The sequence below is a fragment of the Phymastichus coffea genome, unplaced genomic scaffold (genome assembly GCF_024137745.1).
Source record: "Phymastichus coffea isolate CEN01 unplaced genomic scaffold, Cenicafe_Pcof_1.1 PCOF00081, whole genome shotgun sequence".
In the NCBI taxonomy this organism is placed as follows: domain Eukaryota; kingdom Metazoa; phylum Arthropoda; class Insecta; order Hymenoptera; family Eulophidae; genus Phymastichus; species Phymastichus coffea.
Genome location: NW_026706892.1, coordinates 696,627 through 719,941, shown reverse-complemented (window position 1 = coordinate 719,941; position 23,315 = coordinate 696,627). Strand labels below are relative to the sequence as shown.

The window sequence follows — 23,315 nt, the reverse complement described above, 5'->3', positions numbered from 1 at the left end:
AAAAATAACGGTATTTAAATGTGCTGTTTCCATACCTACGGTAACATATCTTGCAGCAGTAAAATTTGCAGACACTACAAAGTAGCCAAATCAGAACGGCAAAACTGGGAGCTTTCGGATATTTTGTCCGTCGAGGGGCTTGTCGCGCGAAGTGAATTTTTCGATAGGGCGTCCGGTTCTCTTTTCTTTTTTCCGCAAAAAGTAAAGTCGAATCGACAGAGAAAGAACGGCTCGAGAACTTCACGGTTTTGAGGGCAACCCTATAATAAAGCAATCTCGCTCGTGCACGCTTTCCAAGCCTCTTCTCCGCCTCTTGGGAGAGAGATGCTTCTCCTCCTCGCCTGCGTGATAGAAATTCCAGGCTTCACGTATCCCAAATTCATATTACCTCTACGTCAGTTTCTCCTTTCGTGCTTTTATTCTTTTATCGGGTTTTTTCTCTCTGTATCGAATGACGGCTTTCTAATCTTTCCTTTTACTGCGATGCTACTGAATATTTGAAGCTTTTACAAATCTAAGATAATTTCACGTTGGACGGATACTGCTGATCTTAGCATCGTTTCGCAGCACGAAGACAACTGATGTTTCAATTTCCATTAACGGAAAAGCGTAGCTAAAACAATAGAAGGCTATCTAACGATGTTACTTTTATATTCTCGTAGCGGCGCTGTAGATTCAATAATGGATTTTACGAAGTAATCTAATCCAATTCGATACTTCACGCTTGTTATTTCTTTCACGTGCCTTGTTTTCAGAGTGAACTTGTTATTTATCCTGAAGTGAGCTGCTCGTTTCAGAACAATGAAAAAGAAACTTTGCAAAATAGAGGATTTTTGCAATCAGTAGCCAGCTCTCAAATCTCCTATTTGATTAATGAGAGAAAATGTGGCCGCTAGAAAACAGAATAGATACGTTCATGAGCCGAATATGATAAATCGAGAGTCTGTGCAGTATTTGTGATCTCACGACGATAAGGATCGACAACGTCACTTTTGCAGAGCCGTCATTAATAATCGATTCCGGTGTTCCATTTTCCCTGAGTTGAACAAGATGCAGGTGTCGTCAAGATCTCAAAATTCAATCTTACACCTTCACACCTAAACTTTAATCTACTCTGTCCGGGGTCGTAAGAGGAGCTTGGCCCCATTGGCACTAGCTACGCTATGTATCTTACAAAGCCACTCGCATCCGTAACTTCTTACAGTCTCGATCGATTTTTCTCTTTCTAGATCTCTTTTCCCAAGCGTTCACCGCGCAAGGAGTTCTAGAGTCCGGCAGGCTCGTCCATTTTTCATCCCTTGCCCAGTGCCGCCTTTAATGCCGCAGCGCAGCTATCTCTCTCTATCTCAAGGCTGCTTATGTCTCTTCTCGCTTTGTACCGCCATCTATCTCCCCTCTTTTTCGCTTGCGCTTTTCAATCCTACGTTAAGACCTTCTCGCGGAAGGTTATAAATAAAGCGCGTGCGCTTATTCTTCTTTTTTTGTTGTTGTTTGTTTCAGCGACGACGACAGCGCGCGCGCGGCTGGCAGACAAAAGTTCGGCCGCGAAAATTATTGCCCTGCGCGGCCACATGCACTACTCGCGGGAGCTCTCGGTGCTCTGAGTTATTTTTATGGGGGGAGGAAAATAAAGAGTAGCCACTGCCGAGGGCGAATTTGTATTTTGAATCGTCGAGAGGACAGTCGGAATGGGGCCGCGGAATGATGTGTTTTGTCCTTCTGCCCCTTTCGTTCTCTCGTTTCTGCTCGCGGAACACTTTCGCACCTCTTTCGCAAGTTTTTACGAGGAAAATTTTGTCCTGTGAAACGTCGCGGAATCGCGACAAGCAATTCACCGTATCATAAAAGCCCCGAGTTTAAATTTTAACTACTGACGCGACGTTGCCACTGAGTTGAAAGTAACCAAGTAAGGAGCGCAAGGTATGTGTATTCTAGGTAGCGATAGATTTTATAGCCTGTCAGAATAATCCACGAAGATTGCCGGAGGCGCGATCGGCGAATGGCTACAGCAGAGCTCTTGATCCGACGCAGTCTTAAACATCGTCTAATCCGTGAGTTTCTTCGTGACGAGTTTGCTAGCGAACGACGAGCGGGTAAAACAGTGTGCATCGAGTGAGCCATATTCTTTTCTCTCTCTCTCTCTCTCGCTCTCTTTCTCTCTCATCCTCTCAGTTTTACGATAATGTTCCTTTGGGTTCCAGTAGCGAGGACTGTGTGTGACTGTCGTAAAAGTCAGAGCGGATCTCTCTCACAAGCACCCACGCGTTTTATCGGAACAATATCGGAATTGCTCCTCTGCTGATGCCGCCCCTAAACGCCCAAGGCCTAATGTGCAGGCTTCTACGTATTAGCAGACGTGCGCAGGGCGATTGAATTTCCTTCCTCGACGCTAACGTTCTATCGCTCGCACTCTTTATTCTCTTCCTTCAAGCCGACTGCCGCCAAAATTTCAGCACTTGCGCTGACGATAACGAAAACTTGACGTTTTCTATCAATTATTCATTTACCGAAACGGATGTGCTTAGTATTGAACGCTGCCCACGGGTAGCAATCAGCGGTAAAATTAGAGATGTTGCGCGTATTAAATAACAGGCGAGGTATGATTAGCATCGCTAAATTTGCTACTCTACTCCACTTTCACGAATCGTCATTAGCATATAACGCGCAAATTATTTCTCGCTTACTACCTGTTTTTCCCTCGAGCTCATCAGCTAGAACGTCAGATTCGTAAAAATGCATTTAATTACATTTGATTTTACCTGATTGCAATTAACAAGAACGGCGGGGGCATAATATCTAAATATTCAATTGTACCCAAGCCGAAATTCCTATCTACCGATGATTCAACTCAATTCAGATGCTTTTCAAAATGCGGAAAAGCGTAGGTTTACAATGGATACATCGTATCGAATATCGAACCAGTCTAAATTCTTAAAAGCTGCACTTTCTTCGAGTATTGCGCGCCACTCTCATCAAGTTTTCCACGGCGATCGTATCGATTTCACTACGAAAGTGGATGCACAATCGACCATCGCGGAATTGCGCGAGAAAAAGTTACGTCAGCTTATACGAAGGGAACTGATCGTACGAACATTTTTTTTTATCCCCATCTACCCGAAAAATTGTCCGTCCAGATGAGAGAAATGCAAAAAAACCTGCTCGCTCGTGACTTCTATACGGCCCCGTCGACGTCTTCATGGTTATACCGGCCACCCTCTGATACCCTCTACTCTTTGCGCGCACCCCGAAGTAGATATACATGTATATGTCGAGCCGTTATTTGATTTCGATCGTGAAAATTGAACCGAAATGACGGAATTTAAGTATCCGCTTTGAATTCAGTGCAGAATATGAGGGAGGATTTGAGAGCTCTATAAATGTAAAAGACTTATTGCAATGAAAAAACAAATATGTTTCCAATTTGTGTAGGATATATATTTATTTCAATTTTTGGTGAGCAATGCAAATATTGTAAATAATTGATTAATACATCATTTGCAACATAATTTCATCTTCATTAAATTTAAGCACTAACCTTAATCGTTTCGAACAATAAAAATGTTTTTGACTAACTTCAACAACGTTAAGTGTTAAAGTAAAAATCGATTAAGAACGACGATGCCGCCCGCTTTTCAACGCGTAAATACTTGTCCACAAAAAAACATGTTGAACCTTCGAAAAGCCGTTCGAGAATCCCCCCTCGAGTCTACAAGCCTTAAGAGTATTATTCTAACAAATATTTCTCCGGCAGGGCAGTCTGTTCGGTCGGAGAGACGAACGCAACTCAAGACTTGACGCCAGGTCTTAGCGAATTTGGAAAGGTGAGTTTGCATAAAAGCTACTTTTATACGTCTCTTTTCTACTTTAGTGTACAATATAAGTCCTTCACCACATGCATTCTGGTATATGTGTGCGCGAACGACCGAGCTCAGCGCATAAAGTAAACTACTGTTGCCAGCAGGGTTTCACCTTCTTTAAATTTTCAAAAAGCACCACCCAGTCAATTCTCGAGGACTTTGCGGTTGTTTGACTTTGTAGTGATGCTTGGTTGAGGCTCGATTTATGAGCACACTTTGCATAGCTTCAAGATCCTTGTACGCTTTTATTGATTTTATTATTTGCCTTGTAAGCGCATTATCATCATTCTAAGTTTCTTTTTAAATTCTCCTTCACTTCGAAATTTACTAATACTGATTTAAATATTCCATTAATAATGATAAGAACTGAAAACATTTGGATTTTCATTATCATAGATGTTAAAAGTAATGAGTTTGTATCATAGTCCCGACATAATTATTTGAAATTTAGCGTCTTTAAAAATCAAATAGGTGGTATTCAATTTTATTTTAAAACAATAAATATTCAAAGACATCTAACTTGCTTAGTTTGTGCTAAGTAATATAATGTAGACTATTATCTAACTTCAATAATTATATACTGAATTTATATGTAAAAGAAAATAATTCGCTGTAATATGCTAAATAAATCAACGCACAGAAGAGTCAAATGCAATATAATAAATACTAGGATTTGCAACGGAATGATCCAATTTGTTGGAATTGTTTTTGCTGTAAATTATTTAGGAGATTAATAATACAGAATTCACAAATGATTGAAATATTTGAACATCAATTTACTCAATAAGTCATTTACCAAAATGTCTTTCATAATTTATGTATACAACAGCTCAAATTTAATCGACCGAACGGGACATCAGCCCCTTAAAATCCAAATTTTTAGAATATGGTATGATAGATCCCGGCAAAGCTCGGATTATCGATTCTAAAAGAATAGAATTAGTATGTACTAAAAATAAATTACACACAAACTTCCTCAATATCTTGACTTTCTGGATTTATTTTAACATTTGTGTATCTCAATCCCTCAATTTGTTAGACTGCTGTTATTTATATTGTCTCTTGTGCAATAGAGACGATATCTCATGATTGGATGATCATGAGATATTGCCACCTTGTGCAGCTATGATTTTCTAGATTTCTTCGCGCGCCGATATCATAAAGACGAAATATATTGACTTGCAGTCAGTAAAAAAGGGAATGTACTGTTTCGGTCCCCGTGGAAAATGTCGCTATATACAAGATGACATGCGGTTTGAAATATGGAATAGCGATATGGTTTTACAAGATTCTTTCCTTGCCATAGGATATATTCACGCAGTAAATATTTCTACTTTATCTCGTGAGATAAAAACAAAGTCGTTACTCCACTCTTTTGATTATCACTGTCATTATTATTTTTCTTTTTTTGCAAATGGCAAATGAATAAAGACACAATTGATAAATCATGAAGAACCGAACGCTACGAAGCTTATTATTTCAACATTTGGAATGCTTCATCCATTATTAATCACGCATTCAATTAACAGCAGCTGCATTCATTAGTCACTACGAAAACGCGTCTCTCCTCCCGCTCTACAGCAAAAAGATAAACTATATCGAAAAACCAGTAATGCCGATAATGCGCTTGAAGAAAAAACGAATCAATCAATCAATTTGGCCGTTCGAGCTGGGAATCTGAATTAAAAAAAAAAAAAAAAAAACAAACGACAAAAATCACTGCTCTGCAGAAATACGTGACGATTCCCCGCAACAACGCCCCGTCTCTTTTATTATTTGCAACGCGTACAGCCAACCGCGAATGCGTTTTTCGTCCATTTGTAGTGCGGTTTTCTTTTATTATTTCGTATGGGAAGGGGGGCTACGTGCGTGCAACCGATATTCCAAATGATTTCGCGGGCCCAGCGCATTCTCGCTATTTTTCTCCGGCTATCGAAAATTTTTCAATAGAATCTTATATTTCGTACGATATTCGTCGCTGTTTTTTCTACTCCCATTTTTTTTTGTTTTATGAGGCTCGTTGAACAATGGTATTTCTATTTTCACGTCGATATTTTTATCACGTATAACAAGTTCCTTATTGTTCGTTTATTTATTTGCGGTTAGAAGCTACACACGGAAAAAATATTGAATTTTTTATCGCTGAATTTAAAAATGCCGCATCAAAAAGTGATTACATATCCCCTACTTTTTCTAAAAGACTACAATATCCGATCCAACTCATAGATATGTACATATGTATAGGTATATAAACGCAACATTATTTTGATTTCGGCTGCTGGATATGGAGGCCGTAGGAAAACATCGCGCGGCGTCAAAGCTGCGGATGTAATAACTCCGTACCGGTTATTTGTTCCTCGGCTTTGCATACGTTCGACGTTGGCCAAGCAAACACACGCCTCGAAATCGAATTCAACAGCGCAGCAACGACGGCAAAGAAAAAACATCGCCAAGGATTCGCTTGCTGTAAACTATTGTTGGTTTTGTGTGCACCGTTGGTACAATATACGTCTTTGTTTTTCTTTCCGATAGTCGAGCCAAGTGAAGCACGCTAATTTTTGCGCGATTCGCCCTCGATAGAGATGCCTTCTGTTGATAATTGACTTGGCACTGTCAGACACGGTTTATTGGTTTGGTCAACGAATTCCGTTTTTCCACTGTGCAGATTCACGCTCGATAGAGATGCTATTGTCTGGCTTTTTTTATTCCGCTGGGATTTGGCAGGTCTGTTCTCTTTGTTCTGTCTTTTTTTTCTTGTTTTTTGTTTGTCATTTTGACTCGACCCGACTGATCATTTGTTAGAGTAATCAAATATTTTTTTTTCGAAAAAGTGAATGTTGGATAAACTTTTTTGAATTCACGGCAACGTATATATCATCGTTAAAATATACCGGAACTGTAATTAAAATAAAATAGATAAGTCAGAGACACTCTAATATTTGGCATAGTTAGTACTTCGAAAACTTTCATAATTAAATGATATAACTACATATTTACGATTTAAAAAAAATGACCTCGTTACCAACCCAGCTTTCATGTCCTTACCGTTAAAAAATTTTTTTCGATAAGCTTCTCATTCTCAAAAAAAAACTTCATTAAAAAAAAAATTCCCTCTAATTTTAGCACTCACGCATTGATGCTCACCAACAAGGTAAAAAAGTCCCTCATTTACGGCTTGTCTGGAAAAATTGAAAGACCACCGCGAAAAAAATGAAAATTACCCTTCACTGAAAGCGCGAATAATAAAACATTTACATTCAGCAAGGCCTGACAATATGAGCTTTGAGCCGTTTTCGCACATGCGCGCGTCTAGCCTTACGAAATCACGCGGCACAGCTCGTTAGAGGAGGCACGGTCCAGGCTATTACGATCAGCTGCGGGACTGTAAACGATCGATTTCCGTGCGAATTGGTATAAGTATTGTCTATATAGTAGTGAACTTTAGTGTGAATTTTTAGACCATTATGATGAGCAGGACAAAAGTTATAAACGATTGAAGAATTTTAATAAACGTTCTTCGAAAATTCACATATCCACAGTCGTTCAAGCTATCGATATCAATAACACTAGCGAAACCTTACGTACGCGTTCAGGAAACGTTACTGCTTACATTGTACAAGTCGTCTCTCTGTCTCTCTCTCTCTCTCTCTCTCTCTCTCTCTCTCTCTCTTTCTCTTTCTCTTCTCACCCTCGCCCGTTTATTACCAACCAACTCACTCACCTTTCATCTTTTTCCTGTTTACCTCGATTTTGCCATTCATTTTGTCGGCGATCTGCACTGTCAATCAAGCCGCTCACTTGTTATTCTTTCTCTTCATTAATTAGCCTGGAAAAATGGACTTTCCGTCGGCGGTGAACTTTAGGCTATACTTGCTTTGATTTTCGTGCGGATATCACTGCAACTCTCTTTGCCGACATGTCATAATGGCATTGTCTCCGTTTCCGCGTGGAACACATTATTCGGCCGCAACAACAACGCGAAACGATCGTTTCGTTGATTTGTATTCGAATTTTGCAATTGGCAGGCGTAAATCATGGCGTCGTCGATGCGGTATAGCAAACGACATAACGAAACTTCGCCGTGGCAGCTAGGCGGCCGAAGTGCAGAAGCCCAAAACACGATAAATTGTTAGCGCGCGCGGATGCTTTTGTTCTCATTGCGCATTATTTAACTCGGACTCGCGCGGCAGTGAAAAAGCTAAAGCGATGCGAGAGAGGTACGTTGCGTCTCTCTCGCTTCGCATTTGTAAATCCTCGCGGTGGCGAATTAGAGAAGGAAAGAGAACGTCGTAAATTAGATGCGCTCGTTTCGCGAAATACGGTCCGCAACGGGTAGAAAGAAGAGAGGTAGAGGAACTGACAAGCACACCGGCGACGGCCATGTACATACACGACGGCGCGAAGGATTCCTCTCGAAGAAAGCGCAAAAGTATTGCGCGTCACCGCGGAGCTTTCCAGCGTGTACTCAAACTGTTTTCATTTGCGACATCGGCGTATACTGCGACACTCTCGAGTGTTTCGTTTAGAATCTAGTTCGCGCTTTTTTATTCAGACGATTTATGCGACACGATCGCCCCTGATTATTGTGATGGAAGCTGTATATATGTATTTATAATTACTGGAACATATTTGTTGTTCTCTTTTTTAATTTTTCGAATGTATAGCATCGTAATTATTTTGTCCGCTGTAGAAAACAGAACCTTGAGAGAAAGAAATCCAATCAAATTTTCATCATATTTTTCTTATACATATAGTGACGTCCGTCAAACGACATACCAACTTCGAAAACCGAAAAATCAACTAATAAATAACCAGCTCGCAGCACACGTTCGAATCGATCGAAAAAACTTTTTTTTCGAGGCCACGGTAAATAGAGAAAAACAAATTGCGTCTCTCGTTTGACATTCTCACGCAATATCTCTGGATAACAGTGCGGCGTGGACGCGAAAACAAAGAAGAAAACACGACAGAGAGGCGAAGCGAGTTTGATGTTTGTTGGAGGCACGGCGCGCTACTTGCGCCTACTTGCGGCCACCGCTGCTGCTATTACTGCTGGGGCTCATTGCATATTTGACTGCAGCGCGTACTCCAATGCGCCATATCGAGCGAATATTCGTTAATGCTGGAGCTGCCCGCCGCCGAACCTTTCGCCTTTATTAATCGCAGCTATACCGACCTTCTGTCTTTGCATCGCGGAATTATCTATCCAATTTTTCCCCATTCATTTTTTTTTCTCGTTCGCTCGAATTATACGGCGAATAAGCTGTGTGTACGCCGCATAATTTATCAGGGGAACGTTTCTTTCTATCCCCTTTCTTTCTCTTTTATTTCGGATGTTTTTGTAGATGAAATTATCTTGTAGCGGTATTGCTCTTTTATCGGTTGACTACCATCGCTGATCTACAAGAATATAGAATTAATTTCGAGAAATGGAGCCGGTTTATCTTGAATTCTATATAATTTGAATAGTATATTAAAAACGAAAGTCAAAATAAGAATTGTTAACTATGAGCATAAGATAATTAAAATTATTATCAATAAAATACTGATAAACCGTGATTTCAAATTAATTATGGAAATTATATAGATTACACGACCAAAACTCTTGTATTTGTTTATCAGTATCCAAACTACTTAGCCAATGTAAAACAAATTCTTTGATGACGTATCTTAAAAAAAATGTTCCATTCATCCATGTCGGACGTAACTCGAGTATGACTACTGTCGATCCTCGCGTTCAATCACACCGAGAGCCAATTTTCATGATTATAAGCGTGTGTAGTTCGAAAGCGTCACTCCTGCGAATCAATGGTAAAGAGAGAGTTAACGAGCCATGTAGGCGGGAGCAAAAAAAATCCCAGAGTAGTGTTGTCGATTGAAGTGCACGAGTATAGCTCTGGTGCTCTATTTTTAAAAGCAAACGCAAGGTTTTTCAATAGAAGGATGTGTGTGATTTTTTTTTCAAGGCTTTGCCTTTTAACCTTTCAACACTCGTAGCTGCTCCTTTTTTGTGTTGAGAAAATTATTTTTCTGTTCAAGCTAGGCTTATTAATAGAGGGTATCTGTACCGCAAAATAAAATAAAATTACAATTTTTTTCCTTTTTTTTATTCAATCTATGTCTTTCACTTATTAAGTTAAAATAAAAAAATAACGATCGAATATGAATAATTGTACACAATTTGACTTGAATACTTTATATCAAGCTAATAAGTAGTCTTTCCAGCTAAGAGACAATCCTAAATCTATCCATCGCGCGATTTGAACTCGCATAAAGGAAATTCAGTCGACTAATAACCCAACTAATCCTATAAGTTGATTGATCTTAGCAACTCTCGGAATAATTCTCTAAGAAATTCCATACTCCATAACAGGAAATTCCAAATTATTGAGCAAATCCTTCTCTTAGCAAAGACGCTTTACAGTATTTACCTAAAGCTCGCCCGCTTGCTCGCCTTCTGCATATTGGGAATATGAAGCGAGGTCGGGATTACTTTGTCGAGAAAAAGGATAAGCTGTCTGAAAGGCAAAACTTTGAGAACGCACAGCTGCAGAAGGATTTTCTCTTATAAGTAATTTGTCGCCGTTCGTTTGCCTTTGCACGATTTTATGATTGCATTGACGGGGGATAAACTTAATCAAATTTTTATTGTGGAATTAGGCTTTTTCGTTTTCAAAGTGTATTTAATGTTTGAATGAACAGCTTTTCAATTGATTACATTGATGGGAGACGTCGGCGCGCTTCGACGTATACTCACAATACCAACACTCGTCTCTTTTATCCTCGTAATTATCGGTTCGAATTGAAGAGTTTATTACAAACAGGTATTGTTCTCACTGGCAGTAATAATATTTTAACAATAAAATTGAGGCAACAATGCGTCGAGACACCTGACGCGAATGGGAAAAATAATTAGACAATACTCCATTTATCGTACAACATTAATGCTTTTCAATTTTGCATGTATTATTTTTTTCTTTTCATCGGCTATACACCGAAACATCACATCGTCTTTGCTCGCGAACAATCCAGGTCGTACTTTGAACAAAGGGATGATAAAAAGAAGCTCTCGAACGATCACTAAAATGATACTCGCGTTACAGTGCACGTAAAGCCTCGTAACTTTACCAAAACACGAGCTTTCGCGGTATGGGTGTGCGGTGGCCATTGGCCTGGAAAGTAACAGGCGGCGACTGTTTGCGCTGCTCGTTAAGTGCCTGTACCCCCCCCCCCCCGCCCCGTACTCTAAGTAGAATGAGTTTGGATCATGCATATATATAAGCGTTGATCGATTTTACAGGCGGTGGTCAGGGAGTTGAATAGGCTTGGGATGCTAGTCGACCTGTCGCACGTGTCGACGCGGACGATGAACGCTGCTCTACAGACTACCAAGGCTCCTGTGATTTTCTCACATAGTGCTGCTCGCGCCCTCTGCAATTCCAGCAGGAACGTGCCCGACAATGTGCTTAGAAATCTGGTAAGTTATACGGCTGCCCTCCAACATCTCTGCCTTTGTTGTTCCTTGTATCTGCTGGCTTTTAAAATATTCACATGATGAGCAAACTTGACGGGCTCGCGACATAAGAGAGGCGAAAATTGTTTTCGTGCACGAATTTCAGCCTCCCCTCTGTCTTCGAGCCATCGAATGATCATTTTCGACGTAATTTAGCGAAATTGATCAAATTACATCAATAATTGTAATTGAGGTCCAGCAACGGAAAAGGGATGAAACCTGTACCTGGAAACCACACTAGTTCCCATTATGCTACGGAGTTCTCGATTTTGCCAAAAACATATAATTCCAAAAATATGTGTTCGCATTTTATGTTTTGTTATTTGAATCGAACGAACCAATGTCATAAAAATTCTAAAGATCTTTCAATAGTTTTATATACCCTTCTAACAGCTGAAATGGAAATATACCGGAATGGACAACACCGAAGCTACAGTTTACTACAGGTTTCAGTTGGTGGATAACAATACTCGTAAAACCTAACATTTCGTGGTGTGGTTTTTGAATTCCGAAAATTTTCGCATGAGAAATAAATAGCTGGAAAGCCATTGCAATTTGAAAATAAGCATTGCAAGCAAACGACAAGTACGTGGCAATAAGCAGTCGTGAAAAGAAGAAAGCCGATAACGTGGTCGGGGAAATTCGCCGCATTTAAAAAAGTTCTCGCTCGTCGGGAGCAAAAAGCGTCATGCGAAATAAGCATAATCGCCCCGAAATTCGCCGGCTGGCACGAAGTAGTAATTTTCAATTAACGCCGCGATCCTTTGAGCGCGTTTCTCGTGGCGTTATCCACTTTACACCGCGGAGGGAAATTATTCTCCAAGCCTTTGAGTTCGCGGCTGCCTCCACGGTATCAGTTTTAGCACATCTGCCTCTCGTTTCTCACCTTCGGCTATCCTCCTTTTTAATCCAGCTTTTAATCCCGTTAACGTTTCTTTCGGGCTTGGAAAATTTTTATTGCTAGCGACGAACCACCACGCTTCCAATGAGTCGCTGACCTAGTTCTTTTTTTCTGTCTTTTATTTCTGCTTGCCCCGATTCCTGCAATAAAACGTGCGTTTTGAATTTGACTCCTTTCACAGTCCTTTAATGCTTCGCTGGCGGAATATTTTTTTATTTGTTGTTTTTACTCTAAATTCGTCGCGAATGCATTTGGGTTTACTGGAATGTTTTATGCATACGTTCGAAATACGAAATGTCATCGTTAATGTGTGTACGATGATATATAATATATTTTTTTATTCTAGTAATATATTTGAATGAATTTAGACATTTTCAAGTCGTAAGACATTTCGGAAATTTCTTTAGCAACATGAAAGGGAATTCATTTGTTTCATCAAAATATCATGTCGTAAAGTGCAATACTAACAAGGAGAGTTGTGAAAGGGTTGAGGTTGAGTGGTAGTATTACAAAGAGAAATACTTATACTGATTACACTTTAATTCTTTAATTTAACGATTAATACAGAAATAAAATTACAGTAGATTATAACTAAACGCTGAACACAAATATAAATTCTCGCTGACCGGAAAAGTTGCTGAGACTTGCCTTAGCTAATACCAAACGCTGAATGCCAGTGCTCCTAGCCGCCAGCCAAACCAAAGGCCAGGACTCACTTGACATCGCTATCGCCGCCGCCACCACCGCCGCCGTTGGTTCTCAATCGTCAACAGCCTGTGTGCGTCTCGCATTTCACTCTCGCTCCCCGCTCACTCTTCTCTTTCGCTTTAACGGCCTAGGACTATACTTTCAATAGTCCTTACCGGGCCAAAATCGCGAGCTAGACCTGTGAATAGTTTACCTGTGTTAGCCGTGATACCTGGAACATGTCCTCGTGGGGTCTAAAAGGGCGTTATGGCAACGACGCACAATGCGCTCGTCCACGTCATCAAGCTAACGAGAGAGAAAGAGTAAATCGCGACACCCAGGACAGCATCGCACACATCATCCCGTCCACCATCATGTGAATGCTCGTTACATTTTCAAGCATACTTTTTCTCGCAACTTAAAATTAATACAAATATATTTGAAAAGAGAGCAGCTGAGCTATTTTATGACGCACACGTGCTTCAGACGCAAATACAGCAATCAACTCGCAAGCCCTGGGCTCATATTTAGATGCGGCGCCCGAAACAAGGAAATATGGACTTCGATTCAAATGCTAGAAATTTCAGCATACGCAGAAAAATCAAACCTAGGTCATTATGGGCGCTCGCATTCCTTCGCTTATCATTACTAGATGTTTGGCCCCGCGGTCGAATTAGAAGCGGCTTATTTCCCTCCTTATCTATATTTTTAGCGTCGTTAACAAGTTGAATGGAATCTTTGAATTAAAATAAGTTTCTTGTTATTTACAAGTAAAAATTCAATTTTAATTCAACAAAACAGAAAAACATTCTGAAGATTGATATTTATATTGGAAAAAACTTTTGATTAAGCAACACTCTCCTTGAACATTAATCGAAACTATTAAGGTCGTTAACGATTAAAATCGATTAATTAAACTTTTATTTAAATATTATATTTGAAGAAAAAATAGGGAAATCTATTTTTCTAACTCAATGATGATATTTCCTTAAGCATCTTCATATCCCAGATATTACAGGTAACTCGCACAGGTAAATTTCTCTTTGACTAAAACCACATTTTTTTACTTTGCAGTTACACTACGAGTTTTCAGAAATTCATTGTATAAAGTGAAATACAGTTATTACACAAACTTGGTTGTAACGAACAAATTTTTTAATTTCAGTTGTTTTATGCGATGATAATTTTAATATGGTTTATAACGGATGTGACGAACAAACGGATACAACGAATCTTTTTTAACGGTCCCTTGAATTTCGTTATAACCGCATTTTACTGTATAAATTTTTTTTTCGAGCTGTCTCCACCCTCACAACTTGCACAATTTTTTTTCGCGGCGTTGACACAAGCCGAAAAAAGGGAGCAGCGTAAAACAGATCTTCCGTATTTTCGTCGAGGAAACTAGGAGTCATTAATCGTACTGAGATGTAGTCGTGTTAATCATAACTCACGTAGGTAACAGTTTGAGTTATTATGTATTTTTAGACACTTAGGACTATTTGTACAAGTGAAATGAAACAGCGACTTCAGTTCGTCATTATTCTTGTCTATGTAACTCATCGTTTTACAAAGTTGGCTACATTCATTAATTAACGGATGATGAATTAAGTAACGTGGGGAATTTTTCTGTTTGACAATACCATAGACTGTCAAGTTTTCATTATATCAATAATTATTTTCTACTTACGCACAAAGAAAAGCGCTACTGCAGTTATACACAAAAGATGTAAAATCCATATGGCCCATTGAGCTGAAGGATAGTTTTCACTAGAAAAAGGGAAAATGCGCGAATGAGTATATCCTGCGGAAAACTGAGCTTCGAAAACACCGAGGTCAATTAGCAAATGGAAGTCCGAGAATCCGAGTTGAGAGGGAGAAAACATGCTGCACACCCGGACCCTCGTGAAGGAAAGCTCTCTTACAAAAAAAAGAGAGTGAGACGACGAGAGACCACTGAGAGAAAGAAGGTCGAGGTGCGGGTGAAATCAGAGTGCGAAGGAGTATAGCTTTGAAGTCGAAAAAGAGCTGAAAGTAATCTTTGACGTTACTGTGACTTTTACTGATGCGTTTGGAATTGGAGATTTTTCACGACATATTGGACATCGTTCGTGCTAAAACTTATTGAGTATAATGCCATCGGATAATTATATCACAGATTATGCAGAAGCATCATTCAGAAAATGAGTTATAGATGCTAAATCTAGATATTTTATGGAATTTCAATAACTCCACAGACATTTGAAGAATAATTATTAAACGCTCACACAAGGTAAAACAAATACATAATTTTGCTTTACCCGGTGAAAATTCAGTTTAATTCAATGTCCGTCCGACTCGCGCAAAAAGCTAATGAAAAGAGCAAACGTCATCCGGCGAAAGTGTAATCCTACAAAAAGTAAGAGCTTTCAGCAGGCGAGCCAGTTTCCGCATTTGCAAATGTACGTACACATTATCATTTCGCTGGGGGGAAAAGCCTCGAAAAGACAAAATTGAAGCATGAATGAGAAAACGAGTTACGTCAAAGGAATAGCGCATTCGTGCAAAAAAAAAGTGCTCTCCTCTACACTAAAAGAGAGCGGAAAAAAAGGCTAGCGAATGGAAGGAAAAAAAAAGAAAGAAAGAAAGAGATACGCGTGTGTACAGGCGAAAAAATGGGAGAAATCCCATATCACCAGCACTTTAATGGGATTGGAGAGTAGGCGGCTTTTGTGCTCGCGCCGAATTGGGATTTAGCCGGACGCGTCACGTATACTTTTCTATTCGTGTTATATTGTTTGACCTAGCATTTCCCCCTTCTCCTTTCACTCTCTATCTGTCATGTAACCACATTCTTTATCACGAGCTTTGAGTTTTTTTTATTCGTTCGCGTGTGCGTGATCAAATTGTTTGCAATTTTTTTCATTTTTTCTCCGAATCTGTGTGTGAATGTTGACTTTTTCCGAGCGTAAAAAAAGATATGTGCGATGAAATACGTATATCTATGATATATTTACGATTCTCATGAGCGATATTTTGTTATAATTTAACGTTAACGAGTGGCACATTTGACTTCATACCTTTGCGATTTTTTTATAACACTGTAGATTTTAATGTTTGAGAGGTATTTAAGATTGCAGGGAATGATATTTTAGTTACATTGAAAGAGGCATCAGTGCAATAGATATATAAAGATGTGTACGGATCAAATATTCAGATTTGTGATTATCAAATTTTATGTGCTCTCAAAATGATGCGATTCACATGTTGATGTAACGTAGATATTATACGAATGTCGTTGTTTTTCGCTCTAACAATTTGGATTCATTAAAATTTATAACTCAGATTCAACTTTAGCCGGTAGTCATAAAAAATCAATATTTGAAATTTACGTGAATGGCTAAATTAAGTATATATGATATTCGATTGATACACTTATCGATACTGTTGCACAGGTCAATTCAGTCGTGCTATATAAAATCCGACATTAAATAAATTCAATTACAAAAAGAAAGAAATAAAATAAAAGCGAATTCAACTTCATTGTAAAGCACCCTGTAACGAATGGCAGCACGTTATGAATGGCATTTTTAATTAAAACGTACGCAATAAAAATGTGAAATTTAATTAAAAAAGATTCGGCGGCCGAGTGACTCGAATTATTTAGCCGAGCGTTGTACACTGTAGGAAGCTCGAACGCAGAGAGAAAGAGAGAGAAAGGAACAAAACCGACGTGAGCTGCCTGGGAAACTCGAGAGAAATCATTGAAGTTCAGCGCTTCTAGTATTCCCTCCGGGGAGTTTCTTTAGGGGAACAGAGAGAGAGAGAGAGAGAGAGAGAGAGAGAGAGAGAGAAGGCCCTGGCACTTTTCTCCTCACTTATCTTAATGGTAACTTAATTGAAACTGCAAGTCGATTCCTTTCGCTTTAAAGGCAATACCTTGAGATTTTGCTTCGAGGTACTTGCATTGATTCAGCCTCGGAAATGGAGGGAAATCCATCAAGTGCTCGACATTTGTACTTCATTTTTAATAATTTTATTAGTACCTGCTAAAATCGTGTAATTTTTGCATGTACCACGGAACACTTTTCTTAGATTCGATTATCAGATTAAGATTTTACGTTTGTGATTACCGTTTCAGAAATTTTTGATATCAATATTAAATAATCGATATTTCAATTTAACCAAACCTTTCGCGATTAGCGGTGAAAATTATTTATCGTAAAATTATGCGTTACTGCCTTTGAAAAACCGTATTTAATAGAAGCTGTTATCCTTTGCGAGCAGAGGATCGTAAAAAAATTTCGATTCCAGATGGCCTATGTAAATTCTCGGTTACGACGCAAAGAATCAATTATATCAACACAATCGAAGCGCAGCTGCAGCTTTTATTTAAAATAAACATCAGCAACCGCTATAGGGGCAAAAATTGAGAAAGAATCTTTGCTGAAAATGCATTTTCCTATATATCTACATAATCTACACTCTTGGCGCAGCTCTTAGGGCTATTTATGGGTAAATCGATTTCTGGCGGTGTCATCGCGAAATAATTTCCGGCAAGCAAAGCGAAACTGCGTTCTGCGTAGCCTTACGATAGGCTGGTAGTCTGACTGCACGCGAATTCTCTCTACTTGCTTCCGCAATGTCTTTGTTTCAAGGCGGATCTTAGAAATTCAAGTGGCATTCGCAGTGCAAATATAGCACTTACCCAGCTACGAATAGGTCCTATAAAAGATCAACCGTTCAATTTCGAGTTTTTGTAATTTTAAAATGAGAACGCGAACTTGTACGCGATTTATATTGAAAGCCAATATCATTTCGATATTGAACGTTCCGATAACGGCTTGCAGTCAAATTTAAACACGGAACATGATTTCGCTATAAAAAAAAGTATCGCAGTCTATCAATCATTGTGATTGATCTCTGCAAAAGTGCAAAAGTTTCACAAGGTAATATCGTGAAATTTGAATTTTCTCATATATCCGACTGCACGACTTACTATTTTAACATACTGTTCAGTTAATAGTTAACTATTCCTGTTAAACTTTCCATGCAGTATTTAATTCTACACAGTGAAGTACTCAGTAAACAATCTTTGCTTCATAATCTCTTATTTCTTTTTTTCTTTATGTTTTAACTTAGGCAATCGAGAAACAATGTTAATTCTTTTATTATGTCAACGGTCATCAATTTAACTATTAAACTATTTCTTTCTTTTTGAAAATCACTAACATCCATGTTCACAATCAGCTGCTTGATAAAAAAAATGAAACATGGCTATCAATGATTTTAAATAAAATTTCAAAGAACAGACATCAAATTCAAGATCGTAAACTAGGTCGAGGGTTCTTTGTTATCCAAACTCCCCGCGTTTCCATTTGATCAAAATGTTTTACTTCCTCTCCATTTTCAGCGAATAATGGAGTGGATATCAACGTTGGAACATTGTAATTTTAACTAATGAAATTCATTTCCGATTTTCCAAATCCACTCGGCAGACCTGTCTGCTTTTTTGTTTCAAACGATTAAAACATCCACGTTAACATGCATTTCCAGTTAATGAGATCTTTTTATTGCAATCTTAAGCCTTTAATTAATGATCTTGGGAATGGCACGAGTAAGTAATATATCTTCCTAGTAATAACTCAAAACAAAAGATCATTTTAACGTCATGCTTTATCCGACGAAAGCAGTAATGTCGTGTTCCTTAGGCTCATTAACAGTCGTACAAGAATCTTGTCAATTAATGCTATCGTACAAAGTAACAATCGAACATTGGGAATTCCGGTCAATCAGCTCTCACAATGGAACATCATCAGCTCAATATCAAACGTACACTCGCGGCCGCGCGTCCTTCACATCGACGACCCGGAAATCATACCAGATAAGCAAATCGGGATCCAATTAACCACCGTGACAAATTAGTCCCGTATATCAAACTACGTGGTCTCTCACACTTTCTGTCGCTCTTACATTAGTTGCTGGTAAAAATCTTGAAAATAAATATCGAGCAGGCAATAGGTGTAAATATAATGACGCGATCTTAGAAGAACGTTGATTGATTACCTCAACTCATTGAGGCGCGTGCGCAGCCTGAGAGCATGAGATAATAGTCCCATTGTAATTCATTATCAATCATGAGCTTTCCATCCTAATTAACTGGAGAATTCTTGATCACCACCACATCGTTCACCAAGAAAGACGAGGAGACTGCAGGAAATGGCGATTGCGGCTGCTACCGATTTCATTACGAGTGCGAAACTTGACGTATACATGATTATATAGAATGAACCACATGTGACTACTGAAACATAATAAAAGAGAACATTTTAACTTTCGTATTGCGTGTTTACCTGACTAAATGTCGCACTTATTGTTTTTAATAAGTAAAATATTATGAAATGTCCAATTTTTAAAAATTATCTCAAATACCTGCCGATACTTAATAGTAAGAGTAACGTGAATAGACTCATACGAAACGAAAATGCGTAGTTCAACTAGTATTCAATTAGTAATAAAAAAAATGTTTCAATATGAACAGTAGATAGCATATCATTGTTCGTAGCATATTTTATACATTTAGTAGAAACATTTTTATAACTCATGTCTAATAGAAGATAATGTTGACGATCTAATGTAAGCTAAGAATTCATTAGAATATCTATTCTAGATTCAAAAAAATCACATAACTCACCAACCAAATAAAATAAAAATGATCTAAAATCTAAAGCCTTTTTTGCAATCTCATCATTTAATGGTAAAATATATTCTCCTAGATACACAATCTCCACAGTACCGCGAAGCGTTCAGCCAAACTCCACTTACATAGCCCGCAAATAAACTAGAGAAGAGCACGCGCGCGCTCGCAGCGAAGCTCAGCGGGAGAGAAAAAAAATTTCAACTTGAACATTGATCGTCACGGTTAGGTGAAACGCAATTTGTCGAGCTTATGCACGCACAGACGAACGCATAGCCCGGTTGCCAACTTTTTTAATATGTCACCGTCGAGTTTTCATCCTCGACTCGAGTAATTTTTTTTTATTCTCCGGTAGCAGGTACCACGGAATACTTTGATGCCACAACGACTTCAGCGTTTCACGGACTTTCGTGCACGCGTCATTCTCTCCAGAGTGGATATGAGAGAACTTTATGCAACTAACGTAGAAATTTCACGCTGCCTGACGATAAATGAGAGGGGGCATACAAGGCGACGGGCTGCCGTTTTTCTCTCTTTTTCCTTTTTTTTTTATTCGCTGCCGACCAAGTTTTTGCGTGTACGTGTACTTTTAATATCGCATGATTGACTTTTTAATAGGTCTCTTTATCGTTGCTATTTCTTGTTGCTAATGCTATTTTCTTTTCAATTTTATTTCCCGGTCAAACTTGTATTCCAATAATATACATATTTCAATTATGTATAATATGATCTAAATTGCGTGATGAAACTTTCAACGCATTTAGATCAAATTATTTGATAATTAATTTTTTATTATGTGCGGAATTTCGAAGTCAAAGAGTAAGTATAATTAGACAAAGTTAATTTTGAGGAATGTCAAATGTTCAACTGCAATTCCGGTAAAATGTCGTCCAAAATGTTCTGTCTCTCTCACAGATTACACGCCTCATATATTTTTATGAGCACTCTTATTTCACAACTTTGACGTGAAACTTCTATAAACTTTTCCGCATAAATAGCCTTACATATTAAGAGAAAAAGATCAGATTTTCATACGTTGCATTGCAAACCTCACACCGGGAATCGGATTTAATACTTTTTAATGAGATTCGTTAGCTGCGTGAAAATGAATTATCAATATTTTGTATCTACGTTGTGCAAATATAATCAAATTAAGTTTATTTTATTTAAATACAGCAACTCATCTGCTTGGGTTGTATTTCACGAAATGTATATAACTCTGCATTAGTCGGTGGTATAATTCAGCTCGTGACGCGTAGCTTAGCTGGGCGCAGAAAAAAAATTCCGTCGTAGTTTATTGTAGTGGACGTGGTTGCAAAAAAAAGTTTCTCGCCGTACGTTTACAAGCAACACGAAAAGTTCAATGTGTTTTGCCTGCTGAAAATGTAAATTAAAATTACATTACTCGTGTGAGAAAGTTTGTTTTCGCAGTTGTACAAAACTTTTCCTAGAAAATATAAAGCGCGTCTACTTTTCTCAGCGCACAAGCGCACTTTGCTTTCGGCAACCAGAGTCCATTATTTAACAAGATTTCTTCGGGACGACAATTCTCAGCATAACTTCTGGCACTCTTGATATATTATTCAAACAATTACGTTAGAGGCGGAGCGAAATTGCAGCATCATGAGGTTTCACACAAATCCAATGTCAAATAATGCAGACTTTCATAAAGCGCGCGCTTGGCTGACAAAAGGACTCATCACGCACTGACGCCTCAACGGGACTGCACGCATACATTCCTGAGTGATCCGAGAATTGGAGTTTATGAATAAGTTGGCGACGATGACGCCACCACCAACGACCAAAAAGAAAATACTGAGAAAAGCCGCACCGTGCGAGAGACGTTTTATGATGATCAGAAAGCGAATAAAATTGAATTGGCACCTTGGTTATTTATTGCACGCTTATACTGCGCTGCAATTTACGATACTTGAATTGTATTTTATTTTATTTTATTATTTTTTTTTTCGAAGCGTTCGTGTGGTTTGCGGGATAATTTGAATTTTATGTAATTTCATGCAACGCTTGCACTATTCGGCTGACTACATACATTCGTTTCTGCTCGAAAATTGTGTTCTTGAAATTTTTTGTTTTTATTTTGTTGTTGTTGTTTCGCTAAAATGAAATATGTAAAAAGTGAAACGATGAGTTATGTGGGATATTCTTGTTTGTTTCAGGCGAAAAATGGAGGTGTTGCCATGGTCCCTTTTTATACTTACTTTATTACTTGTAACAGCACGGCAACTATCAAGGACGTAATTGGTAAGCTGGCTATCATTTTTTTTGTCTTAATTCTGTTACTCGCCATATTTCAAATTATTCTAAAGCGTGCATCCAAATCCTGATAATTACTAGTAATATTCAGAATTGATTAGAGCTATTTAACCTTGAAAAAATAAGTTTCATTTCACGTGACAAGAGCGCAATCTACTTTAGTGAAATGGAAATAAAATAATTGTTTATTAGTATTAAATTTGGAGAAATTTTCATTCAGAGCAACGATGATTATTATAACAACATTCAAACTTTACCACTAAATGGAGAGGTTTAAAGTCTTTGCCTCAATGTACTTCAAAATAATAAATCACGCATCAAAATTTGCAATTGTACTGATACTTCTCTCTGAAAAAAGGTTGAAGTGTCTAACCGGTTTGCATTTTATAATTCACATTGGATATAAAACCGATGACCAAAGTTGCCGAAATTTGCAAAACTACATCACATGCATGATTCATCGTGGCTTTGTGTAACGATGCCATGGGAGAGAGAGAAAGAGAGAGGCCGCTAACACGGACCGCTGCAACGGTCGTTAAGGGCAGGCAAAGGGCTACCCAGCATGAATTCGAATGCAAATTCCCCTCTCTCTTTCTCTCTTCCTCTCGACGGTCGTCCTTCTTCCAATCAACGGCGCTGGTTCCCACACATATACACGCTGGAAAAAAGAGAGACTGCATGAACTGTCCTCTCCCTTCGTTGACGCTAAAGTAAAAATTGCCAAATACAGGATAAAACCGTTCCATTTCAGCGCACATCAATCACATACGGAAGGTGGCCGGCATCGATCACGTTGGCATTGGCGCTGGATTCGACGGAATAAATTTGTAACTATCATATACATATACATATATGTTATATGTGTTGATGCTTTGATTGTTGTTATGAGATTTTTGACAATGAGACTCGTAGCAACGTAGCATTTTTTGTTTTTCTGTAATTTCAAATTCTGATGATTTAAGTGTTTTTGGTTTACCAAAACGACAATTGCTTTTGAAAAGCACCTATTTATATTCTATCTTTGAATCCAAACTATTCTTTATTGGCTTGTCAAATTCATACAAGAGCTAAAAAGTTATTGATAGCTATCACATAACTTTTACTGTTCCCTCTCCAACTTGCAATGTAATAAATCGATCGATTAAAAGAAAGGGGAAAACTGAATTTTCGCACAAGGACTTTTTTATTTGCCGACTCTCTTCGCTAAAACTTTATTTTACTTAGTTTAAAGTTTTTCACACCTGTGACCTTTTTTTATAATGCGCAGCACGCCAACGGGTCTAGAAGACGTGTCACGATATCCGGATCTACTGGCTCAATTACTCGAGGATCCAAATTGGACCGAAGAGGACATTAAAAAGCTCGCCGGCCTCAATCTCCTACGGGTTTTCAGTAAAGTCGAGCAGGTAA

The 23,315-nt window shown here is 38.5% G+C and overlaps 1 protein-coding gene across 2 annotated transcripts in view; it reads left to right on the top strand.

The window, feature by feature from the left end:
• Positions 1-23,315, top strand: part of LOC131668571 (dipeptidase 1-like) — a 203,701-nt gene that overhangs the window by 178,671 nt on the left and 1,715 nt on the right. For both annotated transcript variants that reach the window (XM_058942851.1, XM_058942850.1), the window contains exons 8-12: positions 3,752-3,821; positions 11,158-11,334; positions 21,809-21,893; positions 22,657-22,732; positions 23,173-23,311. In XM_058942851.1, coding sequence (XP_058798834.1) covers positions 3,752-3,821; positions 11,158-11,334; positions 21,809-21,893; positions 22,657-22,732; positions 23,173-23,311 — 547 coding nt within the window. The remainder of the gene's footprint in view (positions 1-3,751; positions 3,822-11,157; positions 11,335-21,808; positions 21,894-22,656; positions 22,733-23,172; positions 23,312-23,315) is intronic.